This window comes from Halichoerus grypus, chromosome 4, assembly GCF_964656455.1.
Source record: "Halichoerus grypus chromosome 4, mHalGry1.hap1.1, whole genome shotgun sequence".
NCBI lineage: Eukaryota > Metazoa > Chordata > Mammalia > Carnivora > Phocidae > Halichoerus > Halichoerus grypus.
This window is the reverse complement of record NC_135715.1, coordinates 132,919,199-132,945,250: the sequence shown is the minus strand read 5'-3', so window position 1 is coordinate 132,945,250 and position 26,052 is coordinate 132,919,199. Positions and strand designations below refer to the sequence as shown.

Sequence of the window (26,052 nt, the reverse complement as noted above, 5' to 3'; positions counted from 1 at the left end):
GAATGTTCCTTAACAGTAACTCGTCTAATGTTTTTCTCGAGATTATTCCTAGGTTATGGGTTTTAGGGAGGAAGACCACTGAGGTAAAGTACCATTCTCATCACACCATTTCAAAGGTACATAATATCAACATGACATCGCTGTTGATATTTACCTAGGTCATCTGGTGAAGGTAGTGTTTGCCAACTTTCTCTACTGTAACATTACTCCACCCACCCCCCACCCCCGCCTTCCACACTGTACTTTTTGGAATGAAGTCACAAAGCACAGCCTATACTTAAGGAGTCGGGAGTTATTCCACTTGCTTGAGGGTGAATTATCTACATAAATTGTTTGGAATTCTTCTGCATGGGGAATTTGTCTATTCTTCCTCATTTATTTATTCAATCATTTATATAAGTATGAATTCAGGATATTTATTTTATACTCAGGGTTATAATCTGATACTATTTATTTTCTTGCATAAATTGTTCCAGCTTGGCCACTGGGAGCCCTTTCAGTATCTAACTCTAATCTATTACCACATGAATCATTCCAGCCTTCTCCTCTTGCTTATCTATTACCTCTCACTCCAACAGTGAGAAATCTGGCTCCCATTATCCACCATCCATTTACCTAACTGTTCAGTATATAAGGATAGTGGTTTCTGAATAGTAAACACATACTGCCACAGGAGACATGTTACCAACTAGAGTACAGTGCTTATGTGTAGTTCCCTTTGTCTTCAGTATTATAGACTCCTCTAACTTCCAAAGTTACTTACCCTAAATGAGGTTGTTTCATGTATTTGTAATACATGTATTTGTAATACATGTATTTGTAATACAGTCTGTATTTCCTTCAGATCTCCTTAGTTTCTACCTAACGTCCTTCTTCTATTCCAGAATCCCATCCAGGATACCATATTACATTCAGCTGTCACGTCTCCTTAAGCTTCTCTTGGCTGTGACAGTTTCTCAGACTTTCCTTGTTTTTGATAACCTTGTCTCTTGTCAAGATTCTCTTGTCACATTCTGTAGTCCATCCTGGGACCTCCAACCTCCTAAATGACTTTTTAAACTTGCATACATTAAAATTCACTCTTCCTGTTATAAAATTTTGATAAATGCATAGTGTTATGTATCCAACTGTACAGTCTCATACAGAATAATTTCACTGCTCTAAAAGATACCTTGTGTTTCACTTGTTTAAGCCCGTTCCCCAACTCTGGCAACCACTTATTTGTTCACTATCTCTACAGTTTTGGCCTTTCCACAATGTTGTATAAATGGAAACATACAGTATATAGCCTGTTCAGACTGACTATTTTAATTAAGCCATATGCATTTAAGATTCATCCATGTCTTAGCACGGCCTGATAGTTCATTCCTTTTTATTGCTGAATAGTACTCCACTATATGGATGTACCATTATTTGTATATCCATTCATCTATTGCAAAACATCTTGGCAAGGCGCCTAGGTGGCTCAGTCGTTAAGCATCTGCCTTCAGCTCAGGTCATGATCCCAGGGTCCTGGGATCGAGCCCCACATCAGGCTCCCTGCTCGGTGAGAAGCCTGTTTCTCTCTCTTCCACTCCCCCTGCCTGTGTTCCTTCTCTTGCTGTGTCTCTCTCTGTCAAATAAATAAAAAAATCTTGAAAAAAAAAAAAAATCTTGGCTACTTCCAGTGGCTACTTCCAGTTTTGAGAGATTGCAAATAAAGTTTCTATAAACACTCACGTGCAGATTCTTGTGTGGACCTATATTTTTACATCAATTGGGTAAATATCTAACAGCATGATGGCTGGATCATATGGTGAGACGAAATTTAGCTTTGTAAGAAAATGTCAAACTCTTAAACCCAAAAATTCTAAGAGAAAGAACTTTTTGTACTTTTAGTACTTTTAACTGGCAACACATAGAAAAAATATGAGTTAAATGTCACATTTACATCACTATAACTAGATCTTTATAAATTTTGGTTAATATGTATTAAAACCATATATAAACACTTATCTCCACCTAGTGGCTATCAAAGAGTAGATATATATAGTGATATTCCAATTTCAGAAACGTAGGTTGACTATTTACTGCAGCACTGTTAGTTACAGCAGAATAAAAAAAAAAAAAAGCCTGAAAATAAAGTGAATGTCCGATAATAAAGACATGGCTGAGTAAATTACTTCCTTATGGACTATTATGGGCTTTTCCTAACTGTCCCCAAATAAAGAAAAGAAACACTAAATTAGAGCAATGGTTCTCAACTTTGGCTGCACATTAGAATCAGCTGCTAACTCTCAAAAGATTGCTATGCCTGAACCCCATTCCCAAAGACTCTTCTTTAACTAGTCTGTAGTGGAGTTTAGGCACAGATATTACCTTAAGGAGGCTATCATGATTCTAATGTGCACCAAGGTTGAGAACTGCTGAATCAGAACTACTGGTAAAGACTCATTTGGTAAAGTAAACACTGACCAAAAACAAGGAAGGAAGAAAGCGGAAGAGGGGGAGGGAGGAAAAGAGGGAGAAGATTAAATGAACATATAATAACAGTATGTTTGTATATGATTATATGAATATAGAGAAAAACAGAATACACAAACCAAGTTGTAATCACAGGTCATGGAAGAAAAAGAAAAAAAACACAAATTAAAAGCATGTATATTAATCCCATTCATGTAACACTGCATGCATGTGCACACACGTGTGCATAATGAAATCTGGGATAAAAAGAGATCTATATATACTATATATAATTTTCAGGGATATTCATGATATATTGTTAAGTTTTTTTAAAAAAGGAAGCAAAGTACACAGCCTTATGTACAGTATAACTTTATTTCAGAAAAAACATGTATTCATATGGAGCAAGAAAGCCTGTTTACAATAGTTTATTCCAGAGGGGTGAGGTCAAGAGGAAAACAGGAAGAGATGATTAGCTTTGCTTTCATATAGTTTTATATGATGTATTATGCACATTATTATGTTTTTAAAAAATGTTTTGGCTTGGTACAAGTGTGTGCCTTATTTATAGAACAAATAACCAAAACATAATTTTTATTTATGGGTTACAGTTTTTGAAGCACACCACATCAAAGATGACTGACATAAAATGTCAGACCTACCTCCATAACTATATGGTCAATTAATCTTCAACAAAGCAGGAAAGAATACACAATGAAAAAAGATGGTGTCTTCAACAAATGGGGTTGGGAAAACTGGACAGCAACATGCAAGAATGAAACTGGACCACTTTCTTATACGATACACAAAAATAAATTCAAAATGGATTAAAGACCTAAATGTGAGACATGAAACTTTTAAAATCCTAGAGGAGAACATAGGCCATAGCACTGGCCTTTGTCATTGGCTGTAGTAACTTCTTACTAGGTATGTGTCTTGAGGCAAGGGAAACAAAAGCAAAAATAAAACTACTGGGACTAGATCAAAATAAAAAGCTTCTGCATAGCGAAAGAAACAACAAAACTAAAAGACAACCTACAGAATGGGAAAAGATATTTGCAAATGACATATCTGATAAAGGGTCAGTATCCAAAATATATAAAGAACTTAGCCAACTCAATATCCAAAAAACAAATAATTCAATTAAAAAACAGGCAGAAGAGCACTGTGAACTGTGTAAGACTGTTGAATCACAGACCTACAGCTCTGAAACAAATAATACATTATATGTTAAAAAAAAAAAAAAAGAAGAAGAAGAAGAAGAAGATAGCAGGAAGGGAAAAATGAAAGGGGGGAAATTGGAGGGGGAGACGAACCATGAGAGACTATGGACTCTGAGAAACAAACTGGGGGTTCTAGAGGGGAGGGGGTGGGGGGATGGGTTACCCTGGTGATGGGTATTAAAGAGGGCATGTATTGAATGGAGCACTGGGTGTTATACGCAAACAATGAATCATGGAACACTACATCAAAAACTAATGATGTAATGTATGGTGATTAACATAACATAATAAAAAATAAATAAAATAAAAAACAGGCAGAAGACGTAAATAGACATTCTCCCAAAGAAGACATCCAGATGGCAACAGACACATGAAAAGATGCTCAACATCACTCATCATCAGGGAAATGCAAGTCAAACTGACAATGAGATACCACCCCACACCAGTCAGAATGGCTAAAATTAACAAGTCAGGAAACAACAAATGTTGGTGAGGATGTGGAGAAAGGGGAATCCTTTTGTACCATTGGTGGGAATGTAAACTGGTGCAGCCACTCTGGAAAACAGTATGGAGGTTCCTCAAAAAGATAAAAATAGAACTACCCTATGACCCAGGATTGCACTACTAGGTATTTACACAAAGAATACAAAAATATTAACTCAAAGGGATACATATTTACAGCAGCATTATCTCCGATAGCCAAATTATGGAAACAGCCCAGGTCCATCAACTGATGGACGGATAAAGAAGATAGATGTGGTGTGTATACACACACATATATATATAATGGAATATTACTCAGCCATAAAAAAGAACGAAATCTTGCCATTTGCAATGACATGGATGTAGCTAGAGAGTATTATTTTAAGCGAAATTAAGTTAGAGAAAGAGAAATACCATATGGTTTCACTCATATGTGGAAATTTAAGAAACAAAACAAATGAACAAAGGGGAAAAAAGAGAGAGGGAGATGCAAACTAAGAACAGACCCTTAACTATAGAGAACAAACTGATGGTTACCAGAGGGTAGGTAGGTGGGGAATGGGTCAAATGGGTGATGGGGATTAAGGAGTGTACTTGTGATGAGCACGGTGTTGTATTTAAGTGTTGAAAGCATTAAACTGTACACCTGAAACTATATTACACTGTATGTTAACTAACTAGAATTTAAATAAAAATTTAAAAAACATGACAGACCTAACACCATCCCCAAAATTGACATATTTATATTCAGAGCAAGCAGTATAAAAAGTATTCTATCCATGAGATCTGCTTTCTAATTTCAATGAAAAGGAATTCAAGTAGTTTCTACTTAGTTGAGAGAGTAAGAATTTCACAAGTTACACAGCATAATTTAAAACTACAATATTTCGTAAAATAATGTTTTTAAACATATATGCAACAGCCACAGATACACAGAACTATGCATTATATGCATTCTAATGTCACAAGTAGATCGGTCCTACCTGAAAGAGAACAAAGTTCACAGCTGTGCCTGATTCCAAGGAAATGGAGGAGTATTAAAAAAGAGTCTAATTTATGATAAAATCATACCCAAAGCAGGAAAACGATATGTCAGGGAATAAGAATCCGTTACAAATGTAAAGATCATCCTTTTTAATAAGGATAAAGCCCAGATTAGGATATCTGGTTGTAAAAATATAGTATTATTTTCTTATTTTTGATTATATGTATTTTCTAAGTCCCTATAATAAAAATTTAATGCTTTTATAATAACAGAAATTTTAACTTTATATATTAAAATAATAAATATTAGTAACTATCTAATTCAAGATTGCACACTGAACACTTGTCTCTCATTCCTTCTAAAAAAACCACTGAAATAAAAGCAGAGAAACACATCAAGAAATATTCCCACAAGGATACACAAAAAGGGGGACGCCTAGGTGGCACAGTCGGTTAAGCGACCCACTCTTGATTTCAGCTCAGGTCATCATCTCAGGGTGGTGAAATCGAGCTCCTTGTCGGACTCCGTACTCAGCAGGGAGTCTGCTTGAGATTCTGTCTCCCGCTCCCTCTGCCCCTCCCCTCACTTGTCACACTCTCACTCTCTCTCTCTAAAGTAAATAAATAAAATCCTTAAAAAAAAAAGAATATAAAAGTGATGGAGTTGTAGAAGACAATTTAACCAACCGACAAGTAAGAGATGTCAATTAAATTTCTGAAAAATTAGAGGAGATGGAGACATGCAAACAGATGAATGAAAGCCATTAAAGCTACAACCACTTATGTATTATGAGAAAGTTACAGAAAATGAAGAAATGATCTGTCCATTAGAATGTCAACTCTGGGCTCAGAATCAGCCAGTGAGGTAGAGGATAGGAGTGACTTAAAAAAAGAGTAAGTATTTAAGGATTATATACAGAACTTCACTACTCAGCATCCCAATTCCCTCCCCAACCTTGAGTGAACAGAGCATTCAGGTGGGTTGGCATTTACCTCAGGGAGGAAAACAAAAGACCATCCCCCAAAGAAACTGAACAAACAGCTTGGAGAGCAGTGGGGTTTCTAGGTGAGTGTTAACATTTGGGGGCCCAAACTGAACAGTCCGCTATCCTCCCACTGAAATCTAAGTCTGACAGTCAATGTGCCTCACACTTATATGCAGACTGCAGACAATTACTAAGATCAAACCTATTTACACCTCAGTAGAGTAAAACAAATTAGCTACCCAGAACATCTTTCCAGGACAATCAAGGATCATTAGGCAAATGAGGAAAACAGGCAACATGAAAGACCAACATAAATTTTAAAAGTAATTCAAAAGGATAAAACATAATTGAGAGAGAGCAAGCACACATGTGCACTCTAACAAATTCAGAAAGATTTGAAAAAAATTCTATAGACCATGAAAGAACAAGATACTGAAGAGACGACATCTCTAAGCATGCAAAGTAAAAAGAACATATATAAAAGATAAAAGATATAAAAGATTAAAATATCAATTCAGGAGTCTCAACATCCAACTAGTAAGAGTCCCATAAAAAGAGAATAAAGAAAATATAAGGAGGAAAGTATAATAGCTCTCTATTGCTATTTAACAAATTACCCCAAAATTCAGTGGCTTAAACCAACATTTGTTATCTCACACAGTTATTGAGGGTCAGGAACCTAGTAACAGCTTAGCTGAATGGTTCTGGTTCTGGATCTCTTATGAGATTGCTGTCAAGCTAACAACCCATCTGAAGGCTTAACTGGAGGTGGAAGTTTCACATCCAAGCTCACTAACATGTCTGTTGGCCAGAGGCCTTAGTCTCTCTCCAGATAGGCCTCTCCACAGGGCTGGTCACAACATGGCAACTGGCTTTCTTCCAGAATGAGTAATCCAAGAGAGAGAAAAAACAATCAAGACAGAAGCCACAATGTCTTCCACAACCTAATCTTAGAAATGACATAGTACTACTTCTGCCATATCCCAGTGGTCATGCACACCAATTCTGGTGCAGTGTAAGAGAAGACTACAGAGGACATAAATACCAGGAGGCATGGATCATTTGAGGGTCATCTTGGAGGATGACTAGTTATCAATAAAAAATCATAGGGTATTTTTTTCTCAGAGCTTCAGAGACATGAATCTTCAGACTAAAAAGTCCCATTAAGTACTAAGGAAAATGAAAAAAGATCCACCTAGATACAAATCATCAAATTTCAGATCTCTTGGGGCACCTGGCTGGCTCAGTTGGTAGAGTATGTGACTCTTGATCTCAGGGTTATGAGTTCAAACCACATACTGGGTGTGAAGCCTACTTAAATAAAATAAAATAAAAAAAATAAAATAAAAAAAATAAAAAAATAATAAAATAAAATAAAATAAATAAAATAAAATAAAATAAAATAAAAATAAAGTAAAAATAAAATGAAATAAAAATAAAGTAAAAATAAAATAATACTTTAAAATCGTAAAAAAAATTCTAGATCTCTAAGGATCTAAAAGTGTTGGGGCAGGGGGGTGGGGGAGCTCACCTACAAAGGAAGAAGAATCAAACTACCACCAGACTTCTTATCAAATGAATAGTAAAAGATAAGGGAATATTGCTTTAACATTTGTGAGAAAGAATGTGTATCAACCTGGAATTATAGACTCATCCAAACGAAAAATCAAGCATGAGAGCAAACTAGAGTCTCATCCACAAGCATTATTAGGAATATGCTTGTGGCTGAATGCCAATAAAACAAGACCCAAAAAAAAAGAGAGATGATATAAGATGCAGGAAACCCCAGATCAACTCTACAAGAGGAAAATCCAAAGGTAATGGCTGTATAGCATGCCTCCAGAGCAACTGGATGATGAGAATTAAATGCAAAGGACAGTATGATTGAGTAGGCAGAATAACAGAGATAGCACAAGGGAACATGAGTTAAGAAAAAATAACAGTTGAAAACTTTAGGAAAAACAAAAGACAATATAACAAAGTAATGGCCCAAGTAGAAATGTATAAAGGGTGGTATGGTTTTAGCAACTGAGAAACTGTAAGAAATAGGGCTATATATACTCTATATACAATCTCCTTAAAGTAGTCTAGGAGTCAGGCCACTGGACTCAAAAAAAAAAAAAAGTAAGTGAATCCTAGCACACTACTTTTAGTTACTCAACAACATTCCAAAAGTCATATTATTTCTGTGGGTGCCTGGGTGGCTCAATCAGTTAAGCGTCTGCCTTCGGCTCAAGTCATGATCCCAAGGTCCTGGGATGGAGCCCGAGTCAGGCTCCCTGCTCAGCAGGGGGTCTGCTTCTCTCTCTCCCTCTGCGCCTCCTCCTGCTCATGTTCCCTCTCTCTCCCTCTCTCTCAAATAAATAATTTTTTAAAAAATAAAGAAATAAAAATTTAAGAAAAAAATTTTTAAGTCATATTATTTGTCAAGATTTAAAGTCAACCTTTGGATGGAACACTTGATTGTGACTACAAAAGATAATGTTAGCAACCCTAACAATTTAAAAGTAAATAACTGATAAAGGCAAAACGCAGAGATGAGGAAAGGAAAAATAAAAGGAAAAATAGGGGTGCTTATTAATTCACTTATATGAAGGGGTATGATGGATCTGGCTACAAGGAGAACAATGAATACACATTATATTTGATATGTTAAAAAAACCAAAAAATATTAATTATGGATTCCTGGAAAGAAGAAAAAGAAGAGATGGAAAAAGGAAAAGTAGTGTCAATGAACTAAATCCTCATCTTTCATATGAGAAAGTCAACTGATACCAAATTAATCTGATAAACAGTATTCTTTACATCAAAGTTACGTCCTGAACATAAACTCACCTGTTGATGGTTCAGAAGAACATTATATTATATCTGGACTAACCCCCTCCCCACATCTCTTCTGGATGTTGATTATATGTGCTTATGTGCACAAAAGTGCATAAGAATGTACTTTCGTACAGAAATACTATATCATTTCTGAGATTAAGTTGTGAAAGAATGTATGCATGTTTAAATGCACGTATGTGTATACACTTTAACTAAATGCACTTTTTTTCAGCATTTCTATCTAAAAGTTAAAAAAAAGAAAAAAAATCACTGGAATGCAAGAGGTAGTCAGGAAAGGGAGTATCCTGGTTAACTGAGATTAACTGAAATTTAATCTATTCTTCCAAGGTTTGTAAAAAAAAATCCCTCATAGCAATCTACTATCATACAGGAAAATGGCATCCCCTCTTGCTGTACAAATGCTAACGCTAATCCTAATAGAAGTGAGAAGTGCAACTGATCTTAAGAACTACTGCAGGGGTAGCAGAAGGAGGAGGCACTAAAAGTATTTGAAAGCTATTTTAAAAATCTTAGGATAATTTCACAGGAAAAATCAGAGTAAGTAAATACATGTTGGTGAACCTCACAAATCTAAAGGACAATCTAACAGAGGAAAATAGCAGAGGATATCATATTGCTACCATCAGAAAGAACTTTCTAATAATTACAACTATGCAACTACAGAATAAACTGCCTATAACAGGGCGCCTGGGTGGCTCAGTCGTTAAGCGTCTGCCTTCGGCTCAGGTCATGGTCCCAGGGTCCTGGGATTGAGCCCCGCATCGTGCTCCCTGCTTGGCAGGAAGCCTGCTTTTCCCTCCCCCGCCCCCCCCCCCCGCTTGTGTTCCTTCTCTCGCTGTGTCTCTCTCTGTCAAATAAACAAAATCTTTTAAAAAATTTTAAAATTAAAAAAAAAATAAACTGCCTATAACAGTCTGATCCTCCATCACTCTGTTGTTTAAATAAAGACTAGAAATCATCTGTCTGTAATGTTGAAAACTGGTGAAAAATTGAACTAGATAATCCCTGAAGTAATACGTGTCATTATAAGAGCTCTAAACTAATAAATTTTAACTTACCAACATCCATTGCAGTTTCCATGAAGCTTTTCTGTCGTGAAGCAAACTCTGCAAGCAATTTCTGCTGCCTCTCTCTAGCCTTTTGTCGCCTAGATTAAACAGAAATAAAGTGGTAAGTATCAGATGTGTTTAAGACTTATTATATTTCAGGAGTGTATACTATGAAAAGCTCCTGGCACACAGTTGAGGACAACCTGAGAGAATCTTCAAGTAGACTCCCCACTAAGCAGGTAGCCCGATGGGGGTCTTGATCCCATGACCCATGAGATCATAACATGAGCCGAAATCAAGAGTTAGATGCTTGGGCGCCTGGGTGGCTCAGTTGGTTAAGCGACTGCCTTCGGCTCAGGTCATGATCCTGGAGTCCCGGGATCGAGTCCCACATCGGGCTCCCTGCTCAGCGGGGGGTCTGCTTCTCCCTCTGACCCTCTTCCCTCTCATGCTCTCTGTCTCTCATTCTCTCTCTCTCAAATAAACAAAATCTTTAAAAAAAAAAAAAAAAAAAAAGAGTTAGATGCTTAACCAGTTAAACTACCCAGGTGCCCCTCCACTGTTTTAAAACGGTTTGAAGATCACTGGCTTAAACAGGTAAAAATAAAAGCCAAGATTTACTTTAAAATGTGAAATAATTGGGGCGCCTGGGTGGCTCAGTCGTTAAGCGTCTGCCTTTGGCTCAGGTCATGATCTCAGGGTCCTGGGATCGAGCCCCGCATCAGGCTCCCTGCTCCGCGGGAAGCCTGCTTCTCCCTCTCCCACTCCCCCTGCTTGTGTTCCCTCTCTCACTGTCTCTCTCTCTGTCAAATAAATAAATAAAATCTTTAAAAAAGAAAAAGTGAAATAAAGGAGAAAATTTGGATTTCCAAAAACACAATTTCTAAGTATATGTCAGTTGGCAGCAAGAGTAAGAAAAGTAAGGAACCCACAATTTAACCCCAGGCACAAATAACAGCAAACTGGTTGCTAGAAGAAGCTAGGATGTTTAGATATAAACAGAATCTAAAAGAAAAGAATAGTCAGGTTTACTGTTACATTAAGAATAGGTCTTTCCTAAAAGAGAATGAGCAGAAGCCAGTGATTTTCCAATTTCTAAGAAATATTCCAAGTTTAGTTTATTTTGTTTCAAGTAAAAAAAATATAGAGTCTCAAATACGACATAGAGAACAAAACTATATTCCAAACCTAAGCATAAATATTCCTTTGGATTATAGGCTTCCCTAGATTTGGGGATGCTAACAATACTAGTGAGCGGAAAAAATTTTACCCTCAGCAAAGAAAGGTTAAAATAGTAATCTAAAACAAGAGGGGAAGAGGAAGAAGAAAAAGAAAAATGTTAAAATATAAGTTATATATTAGCTCATCAAAAGAGACAAACTTTTTACTTAAAACTCAAAAAAGGGGGGTGCCTGGGTGGCTCAGTCATTAAGCGTCTGCCTTCGGCTCAGGTCATGATCCCAGGGTCCGGGGATCGAGTCCCACATCAGGCTCCCTCGCTCGGCGGGAAGCCTGCTTCTCCCTCTCCCACTCCCCCTGCTTGTGTTCCTGCTCTCGCTCTCTGTCAAATAAATGGAATCTTTAAAAAAAAAAAAAAAAAAACTCCAAAAGAGATTTATCATAGCCTGTGATACAAAGGACATTAGAAACATAATGGATAACCTGAAACTAATATTATACTGGATGTTAACTAACTGGAATTTAAATAAAAACTTTAAAAATTAAAAAATCTAAAAAACCATAATGGATAGAGCATATTATAGCAGTCTTCTAGTGACTATTTATTAGATCGATGTACTATAATAGTCAAAGCATAGTATTACACGGAGATTCTAAGAAGTCATTTATATGGGAAACCTAAAAGAATTCTTTCATTAACCTGAAATGATTCAAGGATACAGAATATAGGATTAGAAGAATGCTAATAGTAATTTTTAGATTATTCACATATCCGTTCCCATCCAATTAGTGGAGATAATCATTAACAGGTATAAAGTCAAGCACTGTGGTCTGCCTTACCATGAGAAGTTACATACTTTTGCCAATAGTGTTGAAAAGATTTTTGACACTGCTTTTCTAATATTTACTTTAAGTATAATTTAGGATCTACTTAAGAAAATTGACCTTATTTATAAATACAACTCTTATTTTTGAGCCAAAGTATTTTTATCCAGGTTGATCACTCACCTCATTCATCAAACTTAACTCTCAACTGACAATGGCCATTTCAAAAAAATTAAATCTACTCCTGACCTCTCTTCCCTTCCTGAAGGGCCTGGGGCGGGGGGGGGGGGGGGGGGGGTGGAGACCGTGGCTGAGCACCAGGTGCCATGATCCAATGGCCTAACACAAGAGAGCATTCTTGTGGGAAAGGTTACAAAAAATTGATTACATACAGAGGTGATGATTTAAAAAGTAATTATCTTCTGAGGATTATGGTTGCCAAGTTTCTCACTGTGGGAGCAGAGTTACAAATATGGAAGGAGAGAAAACAAGAATGACTCCTCCGATGTTGGATTGGAATTGGAATTATCAGGGTGAACTCACAGTTTTTAACACCTCTCTTCCTGCTCCTTCCAACTCCCCAACACACACACACACACACACACACACACACACACACACACACACACACCTTTTCCTAGTTCTGTCCACTATGAGTGACTGAAAATAGTTATATCCCTTAGAATGAGCACATGAATTGTGGTTTCTAAATAAAAAATAACCAGAACTCCTTGGAGAAATGGCTAATTCCAGGGGCGCCTGGGTGGCTCAGTTGGTTAAGCGACTGCCTTCGGCTCAGGTCATGATCCTGGAGTCCCTGGATCGAGTCCCGCATCAGGCTCCCTGCTCGGCAGGGAGTCTGCTTCTCCCTCTGACCCTCCCTGCTCTCATGTGCTCGCTCTCTCTCATTCTCTCTCTCTCAAACAAATAAAAATCTTTAAAAAAAAAAAAAAGAAATGGCTAATTCCAAATACAAGATGAACCTGGGCTATCTTCTTGCCCCAGAAAAAAAAGAAAATGCTCAAAGAATGATGGGGATACATCAAAAGAACACAGAAACCAAATGGAAGGGAGTCCCACAGGTCAAATCTAGAACAATTTGAGCATCAAAATGAATAGCAAGGATATGAGATTAAAACCCATAAAATAAAATAGGAATCCGTAAGTCCAAGCTGACAGAAATAAATGAATAAAATGAAAGTTGGTGAGAAACAGGATATTGCTGCATCTCAAAGTATCTCTCCATAAATTACATATTAATCACAAAGGGAAAAAAAGGATACTTGACAGTGAAGAAGTCTGGCAGACACCCCCTTAATGAAGTGATCAAAATTAATCCCCAAATGAAACAAACTAAAATCATGTGACACCTGATGAGGATGCAATCAAAAGAAAATTAGCAACACTTCCTTGTATTCCTGCCAACAATGCCTAACGTGAATCTAAACATAAGGGCACACAGACAAGCCCAACTTGAGGGACATTCTATAGTGTTACTGCCCTGTGTTCTTCAAAAGCGACAAGGTCAAGAAAATGGAGAAACCAATTCCAGTTGAAGGAAACCAAAGAGACACAACAACCAAATGCAATGAGTGATTCTGTACTGGATTTTTTTGTTATAAGAAACATTACTGGGACAACTGTGAAAATTTGGGATCTAAAGATTTTATCAGACTCAAATAAAATGTTAATTTCCTTATTTTAAAAGCTGTATTGTGATCTAGGAAATACATATTCAAGTATTCCAAGGTAAAGCAACTTATTCTGAAATGGTCTAGGAAGTTCTTTGTACTATCCTTGAAACATTTCAGTAAGGTTGAGATTTCTTCAAAATAAAAAGGTTTTATTTTTTTTTAACAAGTTAATTTTTTCAAAGATTTTATTTATTTGACAGTGACAGAGAGAAAGAACAAGCAGGGGGAGCGGCAAACAGAGGGAGAGGGAGAAGCAGGCTCCCGTTGAGCAGGGAACCCAATGTGGGACTTGATCCCAGGACCTGGGATCATGACCTGAGCCGATGGCAGATGCTTAACCAACTGAGCCACCCAGGCGGCCCCAAAATGAAAAGGTTTTAAAAATTAAATCCATCTTTCACCCAAGATCTATAAAGAACTTAACAAACTCAACACCCAAAAAACAAACAATCCAGTCAAGAAATGGACAGAAGACATGAACAGACATTTCTCCAAAGAAGACATACAAATAGCCAACAGACACATGAAAAAATGCTCCACATCCACTTGGCATCAGGGAAATACAAATCAAAACCACAATGAGATACCACCTCACACCAGTCAGAATGGCTAAAATTAACAAGTCAGGAAACAACAAATGTTGGCAAGGATGAGGAGAAAGGGGAACCCTCCTACACAGTTGGTGGGAATGCAAGCTGGTACAGCCACTCTGGAACACAGTATGGACGTTCCTCAAAAAGTTAAAAGTAGAGCTACCCTACGACCCAGCAATTGCACTACTAGGGATTTACCCCAAAGATACAAATGTAGTGATCCTAAGGGGCACCTGTGCCCCAATGTTTATAGCAGCAATGTCCACAATAGCCAAACTCTGGAAAGAGCCCAGATGTCCATCGACAGATGAATGGATAAAGAAGATGTGAGAGAGATAGACACACACAGACCACACCACAAACACACACACACACACACACACACACGCACGCACGCACACAATGGACTATTACTCAGCCATCAAAAAGAATGAAATCTTGCCATTTGCAACAACATGGATGGAACTAGAGCATATTATGCTAAGCGAAATAAGTCAATCAGAGAAAGACAATTATCATACGGTTTCACTCATATGTAAAATATAAGAAACACGCAGAGGATCATAGGGGAAGGGAGGGAAAATTGAATGGGATGAAATCAGAAAGGGATCATGAGAGACTCTTAACTATAGGAAACAAACTGAGGATTGCTGGAGGGGAGTTGGGCAGAGGAATGGGGTAACTGGGTAATGGGCATTAAGGAGGGCACATGATGTGATGAGCACTGGGTGTTATATGCAACTGATGAATTACTGACCTCTACATCTGAAACTAATGATGTACTATATGTTGGCTAATTGAATTTAAATTAAAAAAAATTAAATCCATCCTCAAAGGACAAAAATTTGCCACCATAGAAGAAATGGAAACAAACAAAGATGTGCTAGAGATGCTCAAAGCATTCTTTGGACCTCCAAAAATGCTATAAGAAACAACACCATTGACAGAATACATGTTTGGTCTCCTACATCACTACTCTGTAAATTTATGAATTTCTTATGTTTCTTTAATTAAACAATCAGTTATGCCACTCTATAAATCATCTTTACATGTACATTTAGAGTATATCCACAAAAGAATATTTCAAGTAACAATTCCATATATCAAACATAAGGAAACCTCAAATGTAACTGCTTGGTACTAGTATTAAAATGCATGTCTACTCTCCCACAACCACATGAGCCTGGGAGACTATAAGCTCCAGATAATAATGGCTGTCACCTTGATTTTAGCCTTGTGAGACTCTGAGTAGAGAAGCAAGTCATACCACACCTACACTTCGACATACAGAAACAGTGAGTAAATAAATGAATGCCGTTTTAACCTGTTTAAAGAAAAAAATTCTATACTAGAGCTTTCTATGATTTGCAGAAAAAGAATGTCAATTATTTTTCCTTGTGAATTTTTTATTAATTTAGATAATTCTTTTCTAAACTTGGGCATACATGTGAATAAAGATGAAAAGACAAGTTCTGGCAGATTCCGTACAACTCAGGAATTTTCCATTATTATCCCAGAGGTGGAGACACTGAGGTTGCATATTGTTATAACTGTCTAAAGGTTTCCTTCCTATTTGTATTTTGTTCTCTATGAGTTACTCTTATGAAAGTGATGCTAAGTTTGTCCATAGGTGAGGTAGTTGGGAATGGATCACCATTAAGTGTTTATAAACTGTTTGGTCTTTATTATGAAACTCAATGCAAAATCCAAAATAAATTGAGAAAAGATAATGTGAGAAGCATAGTGAGATTCAAATAAATTCATCTTAAACCTTAGCTGTCTGATATACAATTAGCTTCAGGGCCTTGTCAATATCATCATCATCACCACTCAAAGGAAACAAAGCCCAAAAGGAAAAAAAAAAAAAAAACCTTTTTTCAGAGTATTATTTATTACAACAGCATTAGAGCCTTTGTAAAAATAGCATCTGAACTACTCCAGTATCACATCTATTATGAGTAATAATTATAAGATAAACCAAAATAACCAAATAAAATAAACACTGATTCACTAAAAGTTTATCTTCTTTAAAAAAAGACATTATTCTATAACCAAGAAAATACACCAATTTAAGAGGTTAACAAAAATAAAAATTTTACCTCATTTTTCAACCTTCTAATTTTATCAGTGTATCTATTAAATCTTAGGCAGTTACTGATTCAAAATTAATGAATTGTCATATAAATTATATGTTATTTATAACAACCCCTATTTATGAAATACTGTGAGAAGTAAAACTCTCCTACATTCTTTTTTTTCTAAGATTTACTTATTTATTTATTTGAAAATGAGAGAGAGAGAGAGAGAGAGAGCAGGAGTGCAAAGGAGGGGCAGAAGGAGAGGAAGAAGCAGACTCCTTGAGGAGGAGGAGGGAGCCCAATGCAGGGCTCAATCCCAGGACCCTGGGATCATGACCTGAGCTGAAGGCAGACGCTTAACCAACTAAGCCACCCAGGCACCTTCTTCTACATTCTTAATATACTGAAGGCTTTTGTATATACTTTTAATATAAATTATCTGTAACAAATTTAATTACATCAGAAATGAAGTACAACTATATATGTGATTTAAATTGCTCCTGATATAGTTACCAAAGGATGACCTCCTAACTACTGAATCAAAGGGAACTGCCAATCTTACCTGAACTTTTGTAGCATAATCTCACTATTTCTTCCTTTCTCGACCCCCTTGAACGCCACTCTCTACATTGTTCCTCCTCTTCCACTCTAGCCATCCATTTTCAGTCACCTTAGAGTCATTCCCTTTAATGTTTTTTCCTTATTCTATAAAAGTTCTATATTAAGTGTTCTCATTTCTTACTATACACACTCTTCCATATGTAAGCCTTTAACTGCCCACATCTAAAGTGCTAACTCAGAATTCTCCCCTAAGTCTCAAACCCTTTATCTGACTGGACATCTCCACTTGGATGTCCTCTTTAAACTCAGTAATGTACAAAATTGAGCATATCAACTTTACTGCTAAGCCTAAGCCTCTCTTATATTGGTCCTCCCCTATCTTGGTAAACAGGAACATTATCCAAGAAAGATTTTTATTTTTATTTTTTTAAAGATTTTATTTATTCATTCATGAGAGACAAAGAGAGAGAGAGAGAGAGAGAGAGAGAGGCAGAGGGAGAAGCAGGCTCCCAAGGAGCAGGGAGCCCGATGCGGGACTCGATCCCAGGACCCTGAGATCACGACCTGAGCCGAAGGCAGACGCTTAACCATCTGAGCCACCCAGGCGCCCAAGATTTTTATTTTTAATTTACAAATATTACGATTTAACAGGGGCGTCTGGCTGGCTAGGTCAGTAGAGCATGCAACTCTTGATCTCGAGATCATGAGTCTGAGCCCCACATTAGGGGTAGAATTCACTTAAAATTTTTTTTTAATTTAAAAAATTTTTTAAATACATTACATAACAACAAATTAAAAGCAACCTGAAGTTCCAAAAGCTAGAGCCATAAATATGTTTTAAAACATTACTTGTTTAATAATTAGTAATCATTTGTTGGAAAGATTGGAAAAGACCAAAAAACCCAAAACAGTCAAATTTTTATTCTGAGAAATATTTAGAATATTTTTTTAACTTTCTATTCTCATTTAAAGTTGAATTGATGATAGTTTTTTAAAATAGCAGCAGAATTATTAGATAACCTACTAGTAGCAATTTTTCTAAAAGGGCCCGCCTACAACTTTAGAGTAGTAATTTAATGTTGGGGTCATAAACTCTTGTCTTTTCACCCCCAACTAACTCAAGCATAATACATGCCCAAGCACTGACTATGTTTGGCTCCCTTTATCTTACAAAGGAATCAGTTATGATTATAGCTGTTAAACATCCAGGTGATTAGCCTCAGATGGCCAAAAAAGGGGATATATCAAATTTTCAACTGTACCATATATGTTTAAAACATCAAAATAAAAATTACCTTTCTTCTTTGTCCAATGTTTTCTTCTCTGCTGCAGTGATTTTTTTGGGTGGTACAGGAGGGGTCACTTTTCTACATATCTCTTCAATGATGCGTTTGTTCATTCTGCTTTGCAATGCAGCTTTTAATAAAATTCTTTCTATTGCAGTTATACCATCTCCATGATTGTATTTAGGAATTTCTGGTTGGATTAAAATTTCTATGTCATCAAGCCAAGGAGGATAGTAGGAGTTTTGTTTCCCTGAGAGTTTGTGATGAAGTTTAATTAACAAAGACAATATGCTTTCTTTAATTTCCAAAATGGCTGTAGTTAACTGTGGAGCCGAACCAGGAGCAGACCATTTACTTGAAGTTTTGGGACGAACCACCTGATTTGCTTCACTGCTACTGCGATTGATGATCTCTTGAAACTTCTTTCTACGCTCTGCTACTAAGCTGAAAACTTGAGCTGTACCAGAATTCTACCATTAAAAAAGAGAAAGAAAAATCAAGAGAAGTTATTCAGTGTTAAGTGTAAAAACATATTAGCACTACAATGTTCAAAGTTTAATCTGAGGATTTATTCAATAGATTTGCTCTTTGAGTAAGTCTGTCCCTTCACCTCTCTTAAATATATTTAGTCTCATTCAATCTGGAAACAACTCTGAGGAGAAAGGTGGTTATCCACAGTAACACCTCTCTCTCAGCCTCCTAGGCCTATCTACCAGGAAAAATAGACAAAACCTGAGTAGTAGCTATAGCCATATTAAAGAGGAATCATACGCGAAATTCCTCACCAGTTTACAGGAATAAAAGATGTTGTACCCACTGTTCATCAAGAATACTTATACTCTTCTAATATAACACTGTGCGTCAACTATACTCTATTAAAAAAAAGAATACTATACTCTTTACTAACTTCTACAAGACTGCTACATTTTCTAGTTAAGTAAATTATAAATTTTTTCCTAAATTAATGAATCTGAACTGCTAATTTCATTTTTAAAGAACGTCAAAGTTTGAAAATTACTTCTAACAAAGTTACTAAAATATAAAGATGAAAAATCAAACTGATCTTGTCATATTTGAATATCACTATAATTTGTTATCTGAACAGATTTTTAAAACATTTCAGTAATTTATCTTCCAAATAGTCTTTTTGTTAATGCAGTCAAACTGCATCAGAGCTCTTAGAAATCATCTTTTAATTAAGATACGAGTCAATTTAATGGATTTAATTTTTTTAAGCAAGCATTCAAAGGATGCTCCAATATCAGTTGAGCTTTTATGAGCTAAATTATAGTATACACTATTTTTAACATCCAAACTGTTTTTCAAAGTACTCTGTACCAACATTAGAAGCAAAAGCTGCCTCTTATTAAGATTTCAATTTAGTCAAAATTCTTTATGGTGTTCACAGCAAAAACATGTTGTCAAAGGCAAAGAAAGCTCCTATTAATGGACTCTACTAAGAGAAACTTCTGATGCAGTGCTCTCTACCCAGAAAAATAGATTGTAGAGATTAGAGGTGTTTAAGTTTAGTTACTTGGCATGTCATTTCAAGATTTTTCATTTCTGCCTTTTAAAAATTAGTTAATTAAGCTACATGCAATGAAAAAGCTGATTTTCCAAGTTAAATCCAAATATACAATATATTAAGATTTGTGTGTGCCTATTTTATTAAAGTTAATTGCCATAGAAGCAAAAAAAAAAATCTGTAAATGGGCATGCTGCCAGCAATTAAAGATTAAATTTATTTTGATTTAGGAAACATACATTTTTAAGATGTTAGTAACAATGCTAAATGCAAACAGACCCAAATGTGCTGCTTATAATTCGTCCAAAATCCTAAGAAAAACCCACTATTAAATACTAAGTATTATTTTTTTAACTTCAATAATATGAATTTTCTTTAAGCCTAAATCACTATATAAAAACACACACACGGTAAACTTTTCTTTTTAATTTAACCATATTAAACACACACATATACACACAAATACTTCAAAGTGTTTTTCCGATTTCCAGTTAAAGCCTTATTGCTAGTTAATGCAAATATTATATACATCTACCTCTCTTTGAAGAACTTTTGGCCTTCGTGAACTCTGGCAGATTAAAGGAAAAAGATGGGTGAGGCAAAAGTTGCTTAGATATATCACAGTAAACAAAAGACAATTTAAAGTTACCTACAACCACATTTTTCTTTTGAGTATCAAAGGATGGTCTAAACGATATACCCAACATAACATAGAGTCTTTCCTTTTATCTTTCTCTCTTCTACACTTACTTGTAAAGAACTCAAGCTGTCAGAGCTGGTACTTGCAAGTGAGTCTCTCTTCACTTCCGGAGCAGTCTCTGGAACTCTCACCCTAACATAGTTTATAAAGTGTCGCATGTTTGACACTAAGTTACTGCCAGGAAACCAACTGTCGTGACAACGTTCTGGTCCACACACTGACGCCTAAAACATGAACATAATGAATATGAAAACTTGCCAAGTCAGGTCTAATGTACAAGGTAGATGTAACCAGCCCAAATAATCATCCACTGTCTTATTTCCAAATCCTTTACAGTCTCATCTTCAAATTATAAAGTGCTAATAAACACAAATTCAAACATAAAATATAAGAATAAATTTCTCAATACTAATATAAGTCCAATGGAAGTCAGCTAAATTTCTCCTGAAAAAAACACATTTTTCAATCTGGAAATACTTAACCATACAGAGTATTTTCAGCATCTATTAGTAATAACTCATAATATAGTCAAGTAATGCTAATTTGGACTAATTGCAGAAGAAAGTCTGAAAAATCAAAGTCTGACCTAGTTTTGGGGAAATATTAATGATCTCTTAATATCAATGAAAGAATATACGTTGATTCAACTTAGACAACAACATACTGCCTAGTCTCTTATTTGTTTTTTGCTGTTATTATGCTGTGCTATATTCTGTCTTTTTGGAGAGAGGGGATGAGGGGAATCTTACACTTGTAAAATCAATTTGTAGTAACAACTGCTTTTATGGAAATGATACTTCTAAAGTCCTATAACATATTAACAACTTGTATTCTTGAGTACTTTAAAAATTCTCCCATATTACAACATTTACTTCATTCACTTAAAACCTTTCCAAAAAGAATTTGCTACTCAAAAATAATCCTTAATCAAATTAGGATATCTAAACATAAGTCCTAACATAACAATTATTTATCAGTAGTCAATGTTATTAGCATAACGCCAGAAGTGCACTAACCACTTTTCTTAGATCTATATATTATGAATTACAAATTTCAAATTCAATAATATCATAAGTAGAGTAAAACCTCTAAAAGAACATATGTATTTGAAGATCAAAAAGGGCCTTTTTCCAGTAGTTAAGAATATCTTATGCATATGATGAATCCATAAATACATTTCCAGATGACACACTACCTTTGTTAAGGCATTTTATAACTTTAATATTTAAAAACATAAGAAACTTACTTACCTCTTCATCTGATTCCTCTTCAGCTGAATTTTCAAGTCCTAATTCAATCAGATACAAAACCATGCAGAGTACGTGTTCTGACAGATTTTGATGATCCATCAAAATCTTTAAAGAGGGGAAAAAAATGCCTCATAATTACTTTTTCCACACAATATATTTAAGTATCCAAAAACATGTTGTTATAGATGAAAATAACAATCATATATATAAATAAATATACAGCATGATCAGAAAATAAGTAAAGCTACATCTTGGTGAAAAGACAAACTAAAATCAGAAGAACAGGTTCCTTCTCAAGATCACACAGTATTTTAAGCAGTATCTAGAAATACTGGTTCATGGATTCCTAAAGGTAATACATTAAGTAGTCCACTAAATCCATTATTATATACTAGTATCTAATAAAATAATTTAACAAGAATGCTTCGCATCCTCATTTGCTGATACTCTTTCTCCTGATGACAAAAATACTAGATAAATAAGTGTACTCAATAGGATAACTCATGTAAATGTGTTAAGCATAGCACCTGGCATATAATTGGAAGCACAGTAAATATCTATAGAATATGAATGTTCTTAAAATGTCTCTAAAATTAAAGTTCTCAGCCTGAGTATTTTGTGCAGTTGAGTAAATGTATGTGTTAGTATGTGGTTTATATGGGTGAGAAAGGAAAAAGGGATGCAACTAGTTAAAAGAGAGACTTCTCTGAGGAAACATCAATAAATCTGACCTGATGTGGATTACACATTGCAAGCTTTACACATCTTATGCAGGATTTCAGGGCTAACCTACAACAATCATTCATTCAATATGATGCAACAAACTACTAACCGGAACATACCTAAAAATACCATAAGAAAAAAATGGCCTGGCAGCCATCATGTTGTCCTCATTATAAGAAAGCCCTCTGGCCAAATGATGGAAGGGGAAAAAGAAGAGGTTCTGTGGGAGTACCTTGCCAGCTGCAGGTGAGACCATTGAGAGTACAAAAGAAACTGCCCAAATGGCTGGGCAGGCTTGAAAAAGGACTTAGTCACCTAAGAGCTAATTTATTCTGACTAAAGAATAAAGACTTTGAGTTAGCTGCCTTTCTGATGTTTATTTTGACTACTAAGAAGGCTTTTCTGTACATCTTTTGTGTGGCACAGTGGTGAAGACAGTAAACTTTCATAACCTTTTAAAAACCTCTTTTATACAGATTCTGTATATACCTAACTATTTGACCTTGAGCAACGGATTCTGGCCTTAGTTTTCTCATTTTTAAAATTGGAACAATAGACCAGAATTATTGTGAGGATTACACAAGTTAACATCTGTAATTTGTATAATATAGTATCTATCAATTGGTGTTCAACAAACAGTAGGCAGGTAGTGCAGATGGTGGGAGGAACAGGAGGAGGTGACTGAAGGCTGGGAGGCAACACAGATGATCCTTTCTAATCCACTATTTACAGAGAGGAAATCAAGGCTCAGCCACACACCCAGCTAGTATAAGCAACACTACACAGATTTCAGACTCCTATTACCTATCATTACTACACTGCCTCCTCTTGATAAATATAACCTTACTAACTAAATTCAAATAAATTTTGGCTTGAAATCCTGTGACAGTACATCCTACAGTTTCAAATGAGTAACTTAAAAGCTAAGAAAAAAATGACTAAGAATGATTTTCTGAGTTTTATTAACATGTTCTATATTAATGTTTTTTACATTATCTGAAACTGGGTACAATGAATAGTTTCCCACAGAGAATGGTGTAGCCACTACACTTTCAACTCAGAACTCACATGTATGTGTTTATGACATATCCTCACACATCTTTAATGTATAAATACACTTTGCTTTATAAGTAGTACTTTTATGTAAATATTATCTGCTAACGCTTTTATTTGAAAATTATGGAAATAAATTCTAATCTGAGTCTTTCTATTCAAATTACTACTGTACCTTGTAAAGCAGAGTGAATAGCACAATGTGTAAAGTTTTACAGTGCAAAAGTCTCATGAGACCTTTATAGCTGGGATGGAGTGGCGTCCTTTTCTTATAGGGAGGCCAAGGATTTCCAGGGAATTTTCCACTCTGTTTTAAACTGGAAAAATAAAGCAAAACTAAATTAGATGATAGACTTAAGATTAAACTGTGGTTTAAATTGTTTTTTATAATTTTTGTCATATTTTTCTATGCAGTACTATTTTTAATTAAATTGCTCAAAAATGCCAGATATCTATTCTCTCATAATAAACATTTTGTACTGAATAAAAATGAGTAGGGAGACCTAAGCTGAAAACTAGAAAAAAAATATGAATAGGAAATGTTAACAAAAGGAAAGAAACAGAAAGAATATAGTAAACTACTAAACAAAAAAATTTCCAGTCACAACAATTGAAAAAAATAGATAACCTGAAATTCTCCCACCTACCAACAGCTTAGAAAGCTGGACAAAATATAAAATGTAATTTTTTCAATGCATATTTGGACTCACAAAAAAGAAGGGGAAGTTCCCCGGTTACCAGAAAAAGAACAGGAATTAACAACAAACACTAACAATGTGTTTTTAAAGTCCTTGAGCAGGCAGATCTCAAGGTATCGGGCTCACACAAAGTTTAGGGATGGAACTGAGATTCCACACAAAGCTGACACCTTTGAAAAGCTTCACCCTCAATGAAAGAATAACTCACAAGGAAAAATAAGAAAGCTCATCTGTCTCTTCTGTGATGAAGAACAACAGGCTCCCCAGGAAGATAGTAATAATGAACTTATATGCAAATAACAGCAGACTTAAAACACAAAAGGCAAAATCTGAGAGAATTACACAGAGAAACTGACAAATTCACAAACAATAGAGGATATTAACACATTTCTAACAGAAAGCCTAAGAAAAATAAATTGGTAAGGATTTTGAAGACTTTTTTTTAAAGATTTTTTTATTTGAGAGAGAGAGAACGTGCATGAGAGGAGAAAGAGGGAGAGAGAATCTCAAGCAGACTCCCCACTGAGCACGGAGCCCAACAAAGGGCTCGATCCCATAACCCTGAGACCATGACCTGAGCCAAAATCAAGAGTCGGACACTTAACTGACTGAGCCACCCAGGAGCCCCAGGATTTTGAAGATTTTAAACAACATAATTGATAAGCTTGAACCAAAGACATTTAAAGAACATCCAATAAATAGAGAATACATACAATTTTAAGTGCACTTAGAATATTTACGAAAGGGGCGCCTGGGTGGCTCAGTCATTAAGCATCTGCCTTTGGCTCAGGTCACAATCCCAGGATCCTGGGATCAAGCCCCGCATCGGGCTCCCTGCTCAGCGGGAAGCCTGCTTCTCCCTCTCACACTCCCCCTGCTTTTATTCCCTGTCTCACTGTCTCTCTCTCTGTCAAATAAATAGATAAAATCTTTAAAAAAAAAAAGAGTATTTACAAAAATTTACAAAATACTAGGATTGAAAGTAATTTTCAAAAAAAATAGCAAAAGAATGGTTATATGGGCCACAACCACTTGTCACAAAGCAAATAAAACTAGAAATCCACTAAATGATAACCCAAAACTTCAGACATGTCCACATTTTATAACATGATGCTCCTAGAAATTCACACATAATTATAATCAAAATAGAAAAATTTTAAATTTAGAACCTAAACTTTATAGAAAAAATTGTGGGATACAACTAAAGCAGTACTAGAAGGAAACTCCCAGTATTAAACGCATGTATTTTTGTAAAAAGTCAAAAACTAATTGTCTAACGGAGAAAATCCAAACTAAATTGAAAGAAGATAATAATAAAGAAGAAAAAAGTACAAAATAGAAAACAAGGGGGAAAAAGAAACAACAAAATCAAAGTTTATTTAAAAAAAAATAGTAAAACTGGCAGTCCTCTGATAAGACTATCAAGAATAAGAAACAGCAAACACAAATAAATAATAGGAACAAAAAGGCAAAGACAATTTTTTAACTATTATATACTTAAGACAAAATAAAATGTCTCCCAGAAAAATATAACTTGACCATCCCTTTCAAAGAGAAATAAAAATCCTAAGTAAGACTATAAGCTTTAAAGAAAGTGACTTAGGGGCACCTGGGTGGCTCAGTCGTTAAGCATCTACCTTCAGCTCAGGTCATGATCCTGGGGTCCTGGAATCAAGCCCCGCATTGGACTCCCTGCCACACAAGAAGACTGCTTCTCCCTCTCCCACTCCCCCTGTTTGTGTTCCCTCTCTCGCTATGTCTCTCTCTGTCAAATAAATAAAATCTTTAAAAAATAAAAAAATAAAAATAAATTTTAAAAATAATAATAAAGAAAGTGACTTAGTTTTAAATTACATCCCCCTCAAAAAAAAAAAAA

At 35.5% G+C, this 26,052-nt stretch overlaps 1 protein-coding gene across 6 annotated transcripts in view; it reads right to left on the bottom strand.

Moving 5' to 3' along the window:
- The window catches only part of UBR3 (ubiquitin protein ligase E3 component n-recognin 3), a 230,411-nt gene that overhangs the window by 115,140 nt on the left and 89,219 nt on the right, over positions 1-26,052 (bottom strand). For 3 of the 6 annotated variants that reach the window (XM_078070968.1, XM_078070970.1, XM_078070969.1), the window contains exons 20-25: positions 23,654-23,795; positions 21,703-21,807; positions 20,503-20,676; positions 20,288-20,320; positions 18,237-18,697; positions 10,021-10,109 (exon numbers count right to left, since the gene is read on the bottom strand). In XM_078070968.1, coding sequence (XP_077927094.1) covers positions 10,021-10,109; positions 18,237-18,697; positions 20,288-20,320; positions 20,503-20,676; positions 21,703-21,807; positions 23,654-23,795 — 1,004 coding nt within the window. The remainder of the gene's footprint in view (positions 1-10,020; positions 10,110-18,236; positions 18,698-20,287; positions 20,321-20,502; positions 20,677-21,702; positions 21,808-23,653; positions 23,796-26,052) is intronic. The other 3 variants (XM_078070971.1, XM_078070972.1, XM_036071982.2) reach the window with 1 other exon arrangement.